Source organism: Gossypium arboreum, chromosome 1, assembly GCF_025698485.1.
Source record: "Gossypium arboreum isolate Shixiya-1 chromosome 1, ASM2569848v2, whole genome shotgun sequence".
Taxonomy (NCBI): domain Eukaryota; kingdom Viridiplantae; phylum Streptophyta; class Magnoliopsida; order Malvales; family Malvaceae; genus Gossypium; species Gossypium arboreum.
In genome coordinates this window covers 114,614,360-114,631,229 of record NC_069070.1, presented here as the reverse complement: position 1 = coordinate 114,631,229, position 16,870 = coordinate 114,614,360, and the positions used below count along the sequence as shown (strand labels likewise).

The 16,870-nt window shown below is 35.2% G+C and overlaps 3 protein-coding genes across 3 annotated transcripts; 2 read left to right on the top strand and 1 right to left on the bottom strand.

Moving 5' to 3' along the window:
- Positions 1 to 122: 122 nt before the first annotated feature.
- LOC108481640 (uncharacterized) lies at positions 123 to 2,903 on the top strand. The gene has a single exon (XM_017784750.1). It carries the CDS (start codon positions 123 to 125, stop codon positions 2,901 to 2,903), a length of 2,781 nt encoding a protein of 926 aa, XP_017640239.1.
- Positions 2,904 to 4,761: 1,858 nt separating this feature from the next.
- On the top strand, positions 4,762 to 7,545 carry LOC108481639 (uncharacterized). Its single transcript, XM_017784748.1, has one exon. The coding sequence runs from the start codon at positions 4,762 to 4,764 to the stop codon at positions 7,543 to 7,545; it is 2,784 nt and encodes a 927-aa protein (XP_017640237.1).
- A 224-nt stretch (positions 7,546 to 7,769) lies between these two features.
- Positions 7,770 to 8,485, bottom strand: LOC108480908 (putative RING-H2 finger protein ATL19). The gene has a single exon (XM_053030676.1). It carries the CDS (start codon positions 8,411 to 8,413, stop codon positions 7,871 to 7,873), a length of 543 nt encoding a protein of 180 aa, XP_052886636.1. The 5' UTR covers positions 8,414 to 8,485; the 3' UTR covers positions 7,770 to 7,870.
- Positions 8,486 to 16,870: the final 8,385 nt, after the last annotated feature.

Sequence of the window (16,870 nt, the reverse complement as noted above, 5' to 3'; positions counted from 1 at the left end):
TGATTAAGTATGCTGGAAACTTGACATTGACAAATTCAACAAAATTCATTTCTGATATATGTACCACAACTTCATTTACACATCAAAAACTGAATAGTTCCTTCTTTCAAATTACAAAGGCAATGAAACATTCAATATTTCTATGGCTATGTACGTTCCAAATTTCCCTTCTTTGCATTAGTTTCTCAGTGAAGTCTGTCTCATCTGTTGCACACTCTTACTCCGATCATTGTTATTCAATTGTTCCCGAGCCAGTCCCCAAATCGGAACCTCCCGTTTACGAGTTTGGTCCATTTGGTCCATCCCAGTCTGGTTTCTACTACTCTGATGGAGATTTCAGAGTTGTTACTGCAAACATAACCAGGCATACAAATTTATTCTCTTTTTACACCACTGCAGTGAGGCAAACCGATAAAGATGGCGTGTTTATGATCGAAGGAAGCTTTGAGCTCCAAGGTCTTCTTGAAAGCGTCTTATACGGAAGTGGGTCATCACAAATTTCAGTTCCACCTCGCGTGCCACCTGTGGTCGCTGATTATTCAAACCCGTTCATTTTAAAGCTCCACGGCTTCTGGTCCGAATCTTCAGGGGAACTTTGTATGGTTGGAACAGGTTCTGCATTGTTAAAAGAAGGTACTCTGCTTACACCTGTAGCTGTTCTTAAGCTTTATAATATCAAGACTTCAAGTAGCATTACTACTTTGATTACTGGCACTTTGGAGAGTTTGAGTCCTAGCAATGATAACAATTATTTTGAAACAATCTCCATATTGATGCCTCCACAATTGAATTACAAGTTCACTATTGTGTCCGGAGATTCCGCGGACGAAATTTCAGGCGAAAGTGATTTCGAAGAGAATTTTCCAATAGACAGTGTACTGCAAGGAAGATCCTTTTGTTCAAAGTTCACGAGCCTTGTATTTAGAAATGTATTTAATTTGCAGTATACAGGATGCAGATCCAGCAAGAAGTGCCTCCCTGGTGATGGGGTGATTGCGAATTTGCCTAGTTCTATCTCTTTAAGTGCCATTAATTGTACGGGTGTTCTAAAGAGAGTTCGGATTTTCTTAAAGTTTGATGATAATATCAAGCATTCAAGGCATGACAAGCGTTTCGATCCCAGCAAAACATTGATTGGAGAAGGAATATGGGATGATAAGAAGAATCAGTTGCACGTTTTGCTTTGTCGGTTTCTTGATATAGCAAACTCTTGGTCTAATGCTCACGTTGGAGATTGCACAACAAGGCTGAGCTTGAGGTTCCCCACGATATGGTCTATCAAAGAGACCAGTACCATAATGGGGCAAATTTGGACCAACAAAACTGAGGAAGATTCAGGTTACTTTGAAAATATCCTGTTTCGAAGTACTGAAAATCACATGCATGCTCTTCCTGATTTAAAGTATGAATACACTGAACATTACAGAGTAAGGAATTTATGCCCGGAAAAGAAACTTGGGAGAAACAGGAGACGAAGGTATCCTAGTCCCAATTCAATCGGGATGAAGTTCAACATGTTGGTTGAAAGTTCTGAAGGAAGGACTGGATGGGGTTCTGCTAATGCTCTGACCGTGAATAGTCAGTTGTACATGCATGCCCGTCTTAGTTTTGCTTCTATCCGTGATGACTTCTCGAAGCCTACAAGGTGGGAACCTCAGGGCCGTGCCAATATTAGCTACAGGATAGATATCAAATGGCACACTCCTCCGAAGTTAACTGACGAAGATAATGCATCTATTGTACCTGATGAGAAAATGGAGATCACTGCTGAAGGGATTTATGATGCTGACACTGGAGGTTTGTGTATGATTGGTTGCAGAAAGCTCGACCAACCGCTCGGAAATGATTCTATGGACTGTGGCATTCTTCTTAACTTTCAATTTGCTCCAGTAAAAGGGCTGGAGAACGGAGGTTATATTCGGGGGGAAATCAAAAGCATACGGGAGAAATCTGATCTTCTATACTTTGATCATCTAGATGTGTCTTCAGTTGCTTACAATAGGGAGCAAGCAAGGCATACCATTTGGACCATGGATCTTGAGATTGCCTTGGTTGTAATATCTCAAACACTTGTATGTCTATCTGTGAGACCTCAACTCTATCATTCGAAAAGACATCCGAATAGACTCCCCTTTACTTCGCTTGTTATGCTTGTGATCCTTGCCTTAGGTCAACTGATTCCTCTGGTGCTTAACTATGAAGCTTTATTCTACCATAAAAACGATCAAGGTACCGTGTTGTTTCAAACCGGTGGATGGCTCGAAGCAAATGAGGTAATCATAAGGATTACTTCAATGGTAGCGTTCTTGTTGTATTTCCGTATTCTCCAGCAAGCATTTTCAAGTAGATCAAAAGATGGAAACGGAAAAGGCCTATGGTTTGCTGAGAAAATGACTTTGCTTGTGACACTACCATTGTATGTTTCTGGTGCAATCATTGTTCTGCTTGTCGATAGGGCAAACTATAAACGCGACATCGTGTTGCTTCCCATTAGTCCCGTTGACTACTGGCAGCGTTCGACTTTGGAGGACCTGAAATCGTATGCAGGTTTAATCTCAGATGGTTTCCTTTTGCCCCAAATACTGTTCAATATATTCTCTAACTCTGCAGAAAATGCACTTAGGCCCTCGTTCTATATCGGTACCAGTCTGGTTCGGTTGCTGCCACATGTATATGATCTTTACTGTGACCACAGCTATGTTGAATACAAGGGAACATTCATTTATGCGAACCCAGCTGAGAATTTTTTCTCCAATGTTTGGGATGTGATTATCCCTATTGGTGTTTCGCTGTTTGCTGCAATCATTTATTTGCAGCAGCAATTTGGTGGTTGCTGCATTGTTCCTAAGAGATTTAGATGGTCAGAAAGCTATGAGAATATCCCGATGGTCAGTGAATCATAAACTTGTCACAAGTTTAGTAATTCATTTGTTGTGTATTTCTCGGTTGGTGTCTGTCTCTTATGTATGTATCTTAGCATGGGTTTGGATGGGTTTAGATAGGCTATTAGTGCCTTTTAACTCATTTTTTATCTCACGCTACAATATTACTATTGTATCTAATCTCACCACTTAATCTCTTATAATTATTCAACTTTGATGTTTATTAAAATATGTATTATTATTCACTTATGATATGTAAAATTTATGTTTAATATTTACAATATCAAAATTTGAATATTGAATAAAATAAATATGGATCAACTGAATTTAAAACTTCAGGATTTGCTTTTTGTAAAATGTCTGAGGGGTGTAATTTGACATTTTCTCTTACTTCATAAGTTCGGGAATAAGGGACAAAAATATCAATGTCGATTTTTATTTATCATTTTTAAAGAGTAAATTATGGGTTTATTTTATAAATTGAAAGCATGGTTGAAAGTTTCAGCCATACCAAAGTCAACTTCAGGAAAAGCCTTCAAACCCAAGACTGGGCCAAAATTTAGCTTGGACCCACCCCTTAGCTCCATTAGCTGTTTTTTCTGAGAGGGCATTATTTGTTTTCATATCATAATCATATATTTTCTTATTTTTATATAAATTTTGATTTTTTTTAATGTTTTTATTTCGTACTCAAGGGAAGACTAAATTTTTCTTAACGTATTTAATATGGCAGGATTGGTTTAGAGTTATCATAGGTCGGTTCAGTAAAAAAATAGGTTGGTTTTTTACGACTAGATTAGGAGCTTAAATTTTTGTTTAAATTCGATTCGGAAAAAATAATTAATTTGAGTTTGATTTGGCTTGTTTGTATTATTTTATATAAAAATAAATTTTAAAAATATAATAAATCAAATAGATTAAAAATATTAAAATAAATATCTCGTAACAAGTTAAAAATATATATAAAAAATATTTTTATATTTAAATAACACTAACATAATTGTAACTTAACAAATAAATACTTCTAAAATAGTAGCAAAATTAACAATAAAACAAAAGTTATACAATATCAAAAAAATAATAACAAAATAGTAGCAAAACAAAAATATAACAATAAATAGCAACAAACAACAGCAGAATTTATTGTCAAATTCGGGTTAAGCCAAACAAATCTTGCTCAAGACTTGACTCATTTTCTAAATAGCTATTTTTTTTTCAAACTCATTTTTTAGACTTATATTTAAAAAAAAAACTCTTACTTTTTACCCTGCCCCTTTTTTTGTTCCTTACCTATTATCATCTTTCTAAATCCCACAAAACCCATTAATTTTTAATGATGATTAATGACATTAACCGTTTTGCTATGCTTTCATTGGTTCCATCCAAGACTAAGCAGAGTAAACACTAAATAGAAACGATTAATGTAAGGGTCCCAAAAGACTTTTGCTGCTGAATGAAACAAAGAAACCAGACTCACCTAACCAAAACTTAGTTAAGGGCACTAATAATTAACCAGTTGAATATATGAGGGTTTTTGTTTTTCTTTTATTGCTCCCATTTTACATGTATTGAATATATACATTTATTCTTGTATGAGGAATCAAACCAAACATCGAATTACATGTTTGGTTTTTAACCTTCAAAAATGCTAAAATTTTCAATTTAATATTTCAAAAATTATAAAGGATTGACTCAAAGTCCTAGGATGCCATTTTTTTCCAAGCTCTAGAACTTGGAAACTTCCTACGAAATAGTAAGGACCATACTATTGGCACAACAAGTGAGAGCTGTATGATTATTTATACTTAAAACTCATTTCCTGGTTTGCACTGGGTACTTCATTCCAATCTTGTTTAAAAGAAATTCAAGCCTTGTTATAATGGATTGTTCCATATTCTCTACTTCATCTAAGCTTTTGATTTTTTGTACTTCCTTGCTGTTTATCATCTTTTTCATGTGTATTAATGTAGACTCTGTCACTGCAACTGAGTCTGATTATGGGCTTCACTGTGATCCAGTTGTTCATGAATCAAAACCAGCTGATGAGGAGTTCAACATCTCACCATTTCCTGGACGTCAAAATGGTTACTACAGTGGTGGGGATAATGTCCTGAACCGTAGCTCCGATGGGTATTACTATGGACCTGTGTCGAAAGTTCTCGTTTTCGAAACACACCACGTTTATAAAACAAATGCTGAGGATGTCTTTAAGGTTGAAGGAAACTTGATCTTCGAAACCTCGTATTACTATGAACGAAGTTTCTCCAATGGTAGGGGATACTACCATTCGTATTCAAGTGATTCGAGTAGTCGCGGAGCTCTGGAGTTCGATTTACATGGCTTCTGGTCCAGAACGACCGGGAAGCTTTGCATGGTGGGATCAGGCTACACTTACTCCAAAGAAGGTAATGTGCTCCATCTTGCAGCTGTTCTTAAGTTCAATAATGTCAAGAGCTCTAGTGATATCAATACTCTGATCACTGGAACCATGGATAGCTTGAATCCTGCCGATGGACCGAATTACTTTGAGCCAATTTCGGTGTTGATGTTTCCTCAAGGGAGTTACAAATACACCAAGGTCGCGAAACAGTTTAGTCAAGGGTGCCCAGGGGGAACTGATGTCCCCAAAAAGTCATCCCTCAGCTTGTCAAGGACTATAACTGTTTGTGATATGTTCTATAGACAAACTGCTTTTGAATTGGAATATGCAAGTGGTTGTGATTCTTCAAAGAGTTGCAGTCCCTTTGGTGATGGTATTGGATATTTGCCTCGGTTCATGCATTTGAGGACGATCCAGTGCTCGGATGATAAGCTAAGCTTGAGGTTTCTGATAGAGTTTCAGGATGATGCCTATACGAGGTATTATGCTTCTTCCAATTTCAGTACTTCTTTAATTGGAGAAGGATCTTGGGATGCAAAGCAGAACCGGCTTTGTATCATTGCTTGCCGGATCGAAGATGCAACAAGCAGCTCCTTGGAGAAGTCTCATGTTGGGGACTGCACAACAAGGTTGAGCGTAAGATTCCCTGCAATCCTATCTATCAGAAATACAAGTACTGTTGTGGGTGAAATTTGGAGTGACAAGCACAAGAATCAATCTGGTTTCTTCAATAGGATCATGTTCCGGAATACTGACAATAACCGGGGGCAATTTCAACTTCAAGGCTTGAAGTATGAGTACGAGGAAACTGACAAAGTGAAGAAGTCATGCCCAAAGAAGAGTAGTAATAGGAACAGTACTGAAGAGTACCTAGATGGCTATTCTCAAGACATGGCTTTTAGTATGTCAATCAAATATCAAAAGAGAAGTATCGGATGGGGTTCTTCCAATCCTCTTGCAGTCGGCGATCAACCTCAGCAGAGGTTTCCCCTTCTAATACCATCCTCAAGCTCAAGACCTAAAAGTGCTGGTGTTGAATCAATTGCCAGTGGTAGCTTGCTTAATATCAGCTATAAGATGAGAATTGAGCTACATAATTTGAAATTGGATCATGGCCTCAATTCATTTAACCAATCTTCAAATGGATATTTAGAAATCCGAATTTCTGCTGAAGGGGTTTATGATGCTGAAACAGGTCATCTGTGCATGGTTGGCTGCAGACATTTGAGGTCACTCAACGGATCAACGGACTGCGACATCCTTGTAAATGTTCATTTTCCTCCATTGGACTCAGATAGGAAAGGAAGTAATATAAAGGGAAGTATCGAGAGCACGCGTGTCAAAACCGATCATCTGCACTTCGAAACTTTGGAGTTTTCAGGACGAGCTTATTATGGTAGCTGGGCAATGGAATCAGTTTGGAGAATGGATTTCGAGATGATCATGTCTGTCATATCCAACACTCTTGCAATTGTCTTTGTAGTACTTCAAATCTTTCATGTGAGGAGGCTCCCTGCTGTTTGTCCTTCGGTTTCATTTCTAATGCTCGTCATCCTAGCCCTGGGACACTTGATGCCTTTGGTTCTAAATCTCGAAGCAATGTTCAATCAAGATAGTGAACGAACTGTCTGGGCAAGAAGCGGAACATGGCTAGAAATGAACGAGGTGGTCATTAGAGCAGTCACAATGGTGGCTTTTCTGATGCATTTCCGTCTTCTGATGCTCTCATGGACTGCTAGATGTTCTGAGGGAAAGAACAAGCCGTTGTGGATTGCGGAAAAGAGGGGGCTCTATGTATGCCTTCCTGTATACATAGCCGGAGGCTTAATCACTGGCACCACAAGACAGCATTCGTCATACTACATAGAGCAGACCATTTTAGGAGGTTCAAGAGCATATGCTGGTTTGATCCTTGATGCCTTTCTTTTCCCCCAAATCATCTTCAACATGTTCTTAAACTCGAGAGAACCAGCTCTTTCTCGGTTCTTTTATATCGGAATCACCCTTGTTCGCATGGTCCCTCACGGATATGATCTCTACAGGGTACACAACTATGTTGATATGAACGACTCGTACATTTATGCAGATCCTACTGCAGATTACTACTCAACCGCTTGGGACATCATTATTCCTATGTTGGGCCTGTTCTTTGCTGCAATCATATACTTCCAACAGCGCCTCAGCGGTCGTTGTTTCCTTCCAAAGCGGTTCCGTGAATCAGCGACATATGACAAGCTTCCAATCGATTCAGAGGAGCAATCACCGTTGAAATCTAGCCCCTAGAGGTGACAGCTTGTGTTACTACTACTTGTGCTTACCATGAAAATGTTCCTGTGTTCTGTTTCCGAAATAATTCTGTAAACTCGTCTGTTGTATTGTAAGTTTCCAAAGTCTAATGTAATCTAAACAGTTATGTATCATGAAACCAGTATTTATATCCGATGCATATTCAGCCACAGGTACTCGAGATTGCAGGTATAATCGTTCAAAATTCGAATACATGGAAAAACTTTGAAAATAGATATCAACTTGAAACATCAAACTGATTCATGGTTTTAAATTGTTTCTGTCTTTTTAATGATCATTACATGTAATGTTTTTATGCATCTTAAATGCATTTCCGACAAACAGGGCATGTTAGATGATTCTTGAGCCAATGATCAATGCAACTCAAATGAAACATATGTTTACAATCAGGGAAAACCCTGCACGATTCACCAACCACATAATCGTCCAAGCAAATCGGGCACTCGCTCGATTTCAATGCATGTTTATCCACCCCATAAGCCATTGGTGGCAATAGTTTGTCCAAGGCCTGTTGCCTCAACAACAATCTCCCATTTATGCTCTCTGGGAAACCTTCAAGCATATCCAATGGTTGCACGTAGTTAACGATTATGGCACGGTAAGTCGCAGCCCGGACTCGATGAATCCCTCTCCTTAGAATATCGGAAAACAACTTTTCGAATATCGGCCAACTGAGACATTCGCAGATGACGTAGATGAATATGAAGACGAACGAGGTAGCAATGATGCAGGCTCCAACAATGCAGGATAATAAGACAATAGCAATGCCAAGGGCTGTAAGAGAAGATATCATAAGAGGTAAATTTAATGAATGGACGGCGAAACTTAGCGTAATCATCCTCATTAATGTCTGTTTTTTTTCTTTTTTTTGGCTTGAAAATTGTCTTAAAAGACACCAAAAGCTTGTAGCTTTGACTGTAATGAAAGGAAAACAGGAGAAAATTATTTAAATTGTTTGTAAGAGATTGGATTTGGGATTCCAATTTTAGGTATTTGATTCCAAAAGGTTGTTATGTTTTTAATGGAGAAAACTATAACAGGTGTTTTGGGAGGTTTATTTAGATTCTGTCGTATCATTTTCCTTTATAACCCAGAAAAATGAAGCTGTAAAACCAGATTTTCTTGCAAAATTAGAAAATATATATAGAAAAAAACAAACTAATCATTAGTAGTTTTTACATGTTTGACATCTAAGAAAATATCCTTTTGATTCTGAGAATCAAACTAACAATTAAAGACGTTAAAGAAAATGAAAAATATATAAACGACATGTTTATATTAGCAATTTAGCATATAGGGCAAGCCTGGGATAGGTAGGAGTGTTCACAGGTTGGTTAAAATTGAATTAATTGACCGAATCAATTTAATTTGGTAAATCGGTTGGTGGTCAAATTTAATTAGGTCAAAAGTCGGTTAATAATTTTTCTAAAGTCTTATTTAATGTATTCTCCTCTATATAAAGTTTTTTGAACTATTAAATAAAAGAAAATGAATATTAACAATGTATTTTTTTATATGTTTTATACTTATTTTAACCAAAAGACAAAAAACATATAAATTTTGGTTAATCGATAGAATTAAGCGAAATATTTTGGTTCGATTATTGTATTTGAAAAAATTTTCGGTTCGGTTATAAATCAAGTTGAGGCCATGTGGGGTTATATAACACAACCATGTGGGGCTGTATCACACAATCGTGTCCCTAAGCCATGTAGCAGTCTAATGTCGTGAAATCCAAGGTCACACGGTCGTACCGCTAGCCCGTGTAACTCACTATGGCTATATCAATTAAAAACTAACATAAATATGTAGCACATACGGTCGTGTCAATCACCCATGTGTGATACACGACTGTATGATAGCTCGTGTGCAGCATTAATTACCTATTTGAGTAAGTTTCATACTATACAAAGTGGCCTATAATATCATTTTGTCATTCAAACTAATACCAAAACATACACAGTTCCAGACCAAAATATCAATTCACATAATCATTTAAATATACAACCAATACACCTTTATTGGCACTAACAAACATTAAACCCAAATCAACCAACTGTCATGTTTTAACTATCTCATTTCTCAACTTCAACAATGCCAAATATAACATTTACTTATCACAAACCAAAGTCTATAGTTATTTCATACCACCATCTAAATCATATGCATATTGCCATACAAAACATCAAACTTGACATTTACCGTAAATCAAATATCAAACCACAAACATAAGCTTATATACTAAGCTATTATACCAAAGTTCATACTATTGTAATACGTTAATCCAACCTATGTATATGTCACAAATAACCAAACTTGAAATGTAAAATGTGTACCGAATTGGAAGACAAAAGATATGTGCTTCTCACTAATCCAATCGACACGTTCCAAACGTCCAAAATCTATAAAAAAAGTAGTAACACGAGTAAGTATTATAAAATACTTAGTAAGCTCATACAATATAAACAATTAGCTTACCTTAATCACTTACCCAACCTATCATGGCATTCAAGCAACATCAACCAAATGAGGTTTAAGCCAAATCCATATATATGTATATAGCTTCAAATGGTGAATTACCAAATTCAACCCAATGTATACCATGAATTCATTTTCTAATTTATCTATTTGCTCACGTGCACCATTCAATTTGTATCATATATACTTATCATAAACATTCATTAAATACATAAGGTTTTAAGTACAAACCATAAACATAACCACAATAGTTCATATATCTATCATAACTAACTTTTATTAACTATCCATGTTATAAACTTTCTGTAAGAGCCCTATTTTGCCCGGCCCATTAGAAACCCAAAAAAAAAACCAAATAAAGTCCCAAGACCATTAAATGTCCAGTTACAAAGTTAAATAGGCCCATATTTCCAAAACCCAATTACAAACCCATTAACTTAAACCCCTAACCTAATTTTTCTGGTGGCCCGATTGGCCCAAAACTCAAGCCATTTTTTTGGCAAACTAGGAAACCCTAGTTTCCCCCTGGCGCTGTAGCCCTCACACGTGCTTCGTCGGCACGCCCAACGCCCGAGGCCTGGTTCCCTTTTTCCGGTTGCACTAAAATGGCAAGAACCCACCCCCGTTGACTTCGCCTAGGCCTGCAAAATAGAAACAAAAAGAAAGCAAAGAAGCAAAAGCATAGCAAAACAGTAACAAACAGTAAAAGAAGGCCTTTGTATTTGGCTATAAGAGAACCTCGAAAAAACAATTTTTTTTATGTTACAAAAAGAAATCAATCAAAAAATCGAAGGATATTCGGCCGAAAAGGTGGTCTTTCGTTCTGTTCTTACACATTTTTTACAAATTTATTCAGTATAGTTTGTGTACATACATAAAAAAGAGAGGAATACGATCGGTCTTACCTATGTCGAGTTGGGGAAGTCGGAATCGGAAGGTTCCTTTGGCTTTCTCCGACTTGCTAGGAGGTTTTTGCGTGTTTGGGGTTTAGATTTGAGGTAATGAGAGTGAAAGGGTTAAAAAGGGATCCGTTTAGTACCTCCGGCATCCGTGCACAGCGGTCGCCGGCGACGGACGAACGGTGGTCCAATCGCCGGAAACAGAGGCTCCCAAAAAACCCAAAACTCCCTTCCTTTTTTTTTTTTTGTTTTAAAGCACAGGTGAAATGAAGCTTTTGAAGAAAATTTAGCCTTTTATAAGAAGTATAAAACGACATTGTTTAAGGCCGTTCCCATGGCCTCAAAACGGCGTCGTTTAAGGACCCAGACCTAAAATCCGACCCTAACCCGACCTAGGATCCGCGCGTTTTGGACTGAGGGTATATTTTCGCCCTCAGTCCTTCCGCTTTTGAGGCTTGGTTCAATAGGGTCCAATTCTTTTTTTATTTCTAATTTTCCCCCTGAAATTTCCTTAATATTTTATTCGGGTCCCTGATAGAACTGCGCGTTTTGGGGGAGACGGGTTTATTACCTATCTGGTCCTCCCATATCATTCGCGTTTTCAAATTGGTCATTCTCTCTTTTATTTTTCTTTCAAATTTGCCATGAATATCTGTTTAAATTTCAAATTGGTCCATGTTCGTTCTTTTTGCTATTTTATTAATCAATTAAATATCATTGTTTTTAATTATATTTTATTTTTATGCTTGTTATTTACTATTATTATCATTATTACTTTCATTCTCTTGTTGTATTATTTACATTATATTATTGTTAGCATTATTATTATTCCTTAGTTATTATTATTTTATCATTATCTTCCATTATTGTTATTATCGACATACTATTATTATTCCTATTAATGTATTGTTATCATTCACTACTTTTTATTATTACATTATTATTATTACAATCATCATATTATTAATTTTATATTGATACTTGTCATGTTATATATTTTTTCTTTCTTCTTTTTTGTATCTACATTATTATTACTATTATTATTGTCACTATTTTTGAACATATCATATGTTTTAAACTATTATCAATTTTAAATATTTTACATATATTATCTCTTCTAAATCATCATACGTAGTATTCATTTTGAAATTGTTATATGTATCTTTGTACTTTAAATATTATATATATATATATATATACACATACTTTTTGCTTAAACGATTTTTATACGTTATTTTATCTCAAATTTCTCTTTTCATATCATTTATTCTAAATATTTTATACATTATTTATGTTAAATCATTATATATATTATTTATTTTAAGTTTTCATATGTTATTCATTATACTATTTTATATGTAAACGATTTTAAGTTCTTTATTGCAAACCTTTTATTATTATTTACCTTAAGATTTAATATATTACTTGTATTAAATTGTTTTACATACTTCTTATATATTATATTTTTAAAATTTGTTTTTCATATATTATTTATTTTAGATATTCTATGTATTCTTTCAACTTGTTATATACACTATTCATCTTAAGTTGCATTTTGAAATCATTTTGTGCATCAATTATTTTAGATTGTACTATACCATTCCTTTAAATTGTTTTTATAATACCTAATTTAAACTCGTTTCTATGTATTATTTATTTAAAATTGTCTCATTATCTATTTTAAAAGGTTTCATGTAGTTTATTTCATTCTTTTGATTATTAATGTTGGTATCTAAGTGACCTATGTTATGTAATTATTGTCATCGTGTATTATAATTCGTTCGTTTGTATTTTTATATTATTGTTACCCATTTGCATAGTATCTTATCCATGTATATTGTTCCATGCTTATTCATCATTCGTAATTGTCGCATTGTAGTTTTCAACTTGTTAATCCAAAGTCAATGGTTCCACCCTTTTTTTTCAAGTCAAAATTAATGTGTTTTGGGTCGACTTCGATATTTGGCGTTTGGAAATTTTGAGAAATTGTGCCCTACGTGTTGGGTTTCGATTTATCGTTTGACCAAACGATCGAATATCTTTTTTAAATTTTCAATATATAAATTTTGGAAATTATTAGATGATTTTGGTATCGAAGGTTTGAAATATCGTGTCCTACGTGTTGGATGTGATATTTTATTTCTTCGAGACAAGAGAATCTTAATTGTTTCATACTATTGCATTCCTTTGAGATTTTTAGACAAGGCAATATTTGGCGTTTGGAAATTTCGAGAAATTGTGCCCTACGTGTTGGGTTTCGATTCATTGTTTGACTAAACGATCGAATATCCTTTTTAAATTTTCAATACACAAATTTTGGAAATTATGAGACGATTTTGGTATCGAAGGTTGAAATATCGTGTCTTACGTGTTGGATGTGATATTGTATTTCTTCGAAACAAGAGAATCTTATTATCCATTTCAAGTTTTTCAAACATTCATATCAAGGGATCGTATTTAAAATTTCTTGCAAAATCTTATCAAATTTTCAACATCAAGACATTAATTAATCAATTAGGTACCAATTTTGGTGTTACGAGGGTGCTAATCCTTCTTTGTATGTAACCGACTCCCGAACCCGTTTTCTTGAACTTCGTAGACCAAAATCGTTGTTTTAGTAAATCGAAATGTTTTATTAAAACGACCAAATTTCTAGGTGATCCGACCGCACCTAAACCAAAAAGATTGGTGGCGACTCCCATGTTCTTTTTCATTTTCAAAACCAAATTTGATCCCCGTTTTTCAAAAAAAATGGTTTCGACACTTTCTTTTGCCAACATCCAATGTCATATCATCATGTTTTCATTTCATAATTCTATCCGATTAAACTTCGTAAAAGAACTCCATACACAAATGAAAGTAATAGTGTTTGGTTACCTGTTTGGGTTAAACTTACACAAATAATGAACTATAATGCGTTACCCATCAGGGTTAAACCTACATGGATTGAATAATAGTGTTTGGTCACCCGTCAGGATTAAACCTACACGAATTGAATAATAGCGCCTGGTCACCTGTTATGTAACACCCCAAACCTGTATTCGTCGCTATAGTAGGGTTACAAAGTATTAACAACTAATCGAAATGTTTAACAATCAATTCATGAATAATTATAAGCATATATTAAATCATCAAGAAAGATGCGAATTGTCCCTAAATCGAGTTTTAAAGGTCTTAAAATTTCCTTAAAAACATTTCAAGACTAAATAGAAATTATTTGAAAAGTTAAAGAGAAAATTGCAAAATTTTGGCTACAAGGGTCACACGACTGTGTGACCAGACCGTGTGACTCACATAGCCAAGACACACACCCGTGTCTCAGACTATGTGGGCATTCAAAGTAGGGACACATGGCCGTATCCCAGCCCGTGTCCGTGTTCGTGCCCATGCCTATACCCGTGTAACTCACTGACTTGGGTCACACAGCCAAGCCACACGCCCGTGTGCCAGGCCGTGTGACACTTGAAATGGCCTCACACGCCCGTGAGCTAGGCCATGTAACAACATGAATAGCATGCAAAGGAACCTACAAGGGACACACAGCTGTGTCGCCAGCCATGTGGACAAAATCTTTATCTAAAACAAGCTTTTCCAAAATCAAATCAAGCATGATCATTTAACCCATCTAAGCACATTTTAAAAGGGCCTTAAGTAACAACAAAACATAATCAAACATGCTCAAACAAGCATCTTAGGTGCCTAATCAGTGTTCCCTCATTGACACCACATTTAATTTTATCAACAACAACCAATATACCATTCATAGGTACCTCATTCAAAGCTCAAACATTTAAATTATTGATGTAACACCCCCTACTCATATTCGTTGCCGGAATAGGGTACGAGGCATTACCGGAGTTTACGAATTAAATTTTTTTTTCAAACTCAATGTAACCCCTTTATAGATATCTAACCTTCCCTGTAATTTTAAACCGAGACCAATCCATATCAACCAATCCAATTCAACATATTTTCAAGATAGATTCATGCATATTCATAAGATAACCTCGTCACATACCAAAACTAGGATTTGTTAGCCAAACCAATGGCTTACTTTGCATTCATTACACCTTAACTTTTACTTTATTAACTCATACATGCCATTGATTTCCAAAATAAAGTTTCTTAATATACCAAAATATTGAGGTTGATAGTGTGATGTGTCTCCAACCGAATCCGACCTCCGAGCTCTTAACACTATAAAACAGGAGAAAAGGAAACAGGGTAAGCACTTTGTGCTTACTAAGCTCATGTAACAAGAATTATATTTACCTAATATTTTCAATACTGATGCGGTCGTTGAGAGCACCAAAAATATCCTATTCCCTGTAAAATAATGAAAAAGAAATAGTAAAGGGAAGTATGGTGAATCCTCGGGGACCGGATTATACGAATGCTTGTCTCGAAATCTCAGGCGAATCGTGCCCAAGAAAACTGCGTTCTGGAAAAAAATAAAAAAGAATTTAAGAATTGATTTTGGAAGCGAAAATAAAATAAAACAGAATTTAAAGTTTCTTGAAATTATGTTTACGAAAATAATAAAAATAATAAAAGAGTTTTAAGAGAAAAGAAATTCTTATGGGAAAGTTTCAGCCTCCGGTTGTCTCATTCCTCCTTGGGCTCAATCCTTGGCTTTTGGATGATCCTTCTTGACTCAAGTAAGCCAGTTATAGTGGAAGAGGACGCCTACGACCACCAGCTCCAAAGATTAGATTTACGATTTTTAGGGAACCTGACTCTAGCCAGTAATCTATGCTAGATCAACGCTTCTCAATGGCGAATCCCACGCCATTTTGTCTCTTTGGCTCGCCAACCTCTGACGCAGTAAGTTAACGAACCGACTATGCAGTCCTTCCAAAACATACAAACCGACTAAAAATTAATTATCTCCTCATAAAAAATTCAAATAATATTCCCGTTTATTTCTATTGAAGATAGACTCATTCAGGATTCTAAAAATATAGACTCATTCAGGATTCTAAAAATTTAAATTTAAGCCTCTAATTATTTTTATTCAATTTTTTATGATTTTCCAAAGTTAGAACAGGGGAACCCAAATTCATTCTAACCTTGTCTCACAAAATTTATTATATCCCATGATTTACAATTCTATTGCTTACACCGTTTCTTCTGTGAGAAACTAGACTCAATAATATTTAATCCCATATTTTTTTCATCTTCTAATTCGATTTTCACAATTTATGGTGATTTTTCAAAATTAGCCTATTGTTGCTGTCCAAAACTGTTTTAGTACAAGATGTTTATTATTATTTTTCCCCTAAACTTTTAATAAATAATAATTTCGTCTCTACTCAATTAGCCTCTCAATTGAGCTGATTTTTCTCAATTAACACTTAATTCTATCACTTTAAACTACTTTATAACTTTTTGGAATCAAAATTTCAGCACTAGATTTTAATTCCAAACATTTTCACAAGTAGGTCCTAAAAATCAATTTCTATTGAAATTACCTAATAAAATCATCTCATAAACAAATTAAAGTTTCAATTTCATGCTATTTCATCATAAACTTACAGCACTCAACCATGGTGACTTTCAATTTCATACATGAAATCAAAAACTAATGAATTAATAGTAGGACCTAGTTGTAAAAGTCTTAAAAACACAAAAATTATAAGAAAAAGGTAAGGATTAACTCACTTGGTGCAAAAATTATAAAATACCAGCTTAAAGAACCCCTCCTATGGTGTTTTGGCTGATGAGAATGAAGAGAAATCACAAGAAATCTCGATATTTTCATACTAGTCTTAATTTTATTTAGTTAATTATGCAATATTCCAATTTTGCCCTTAAATCATCCGTTTTCTTGCTGATTTCATTCCCTTGCCGTCCAGCCCAAATAAATTTTGGGTCTAATTTCCTTTTAAATCCCTTCTCATTAGATACTTAAGCTATTTAATCAT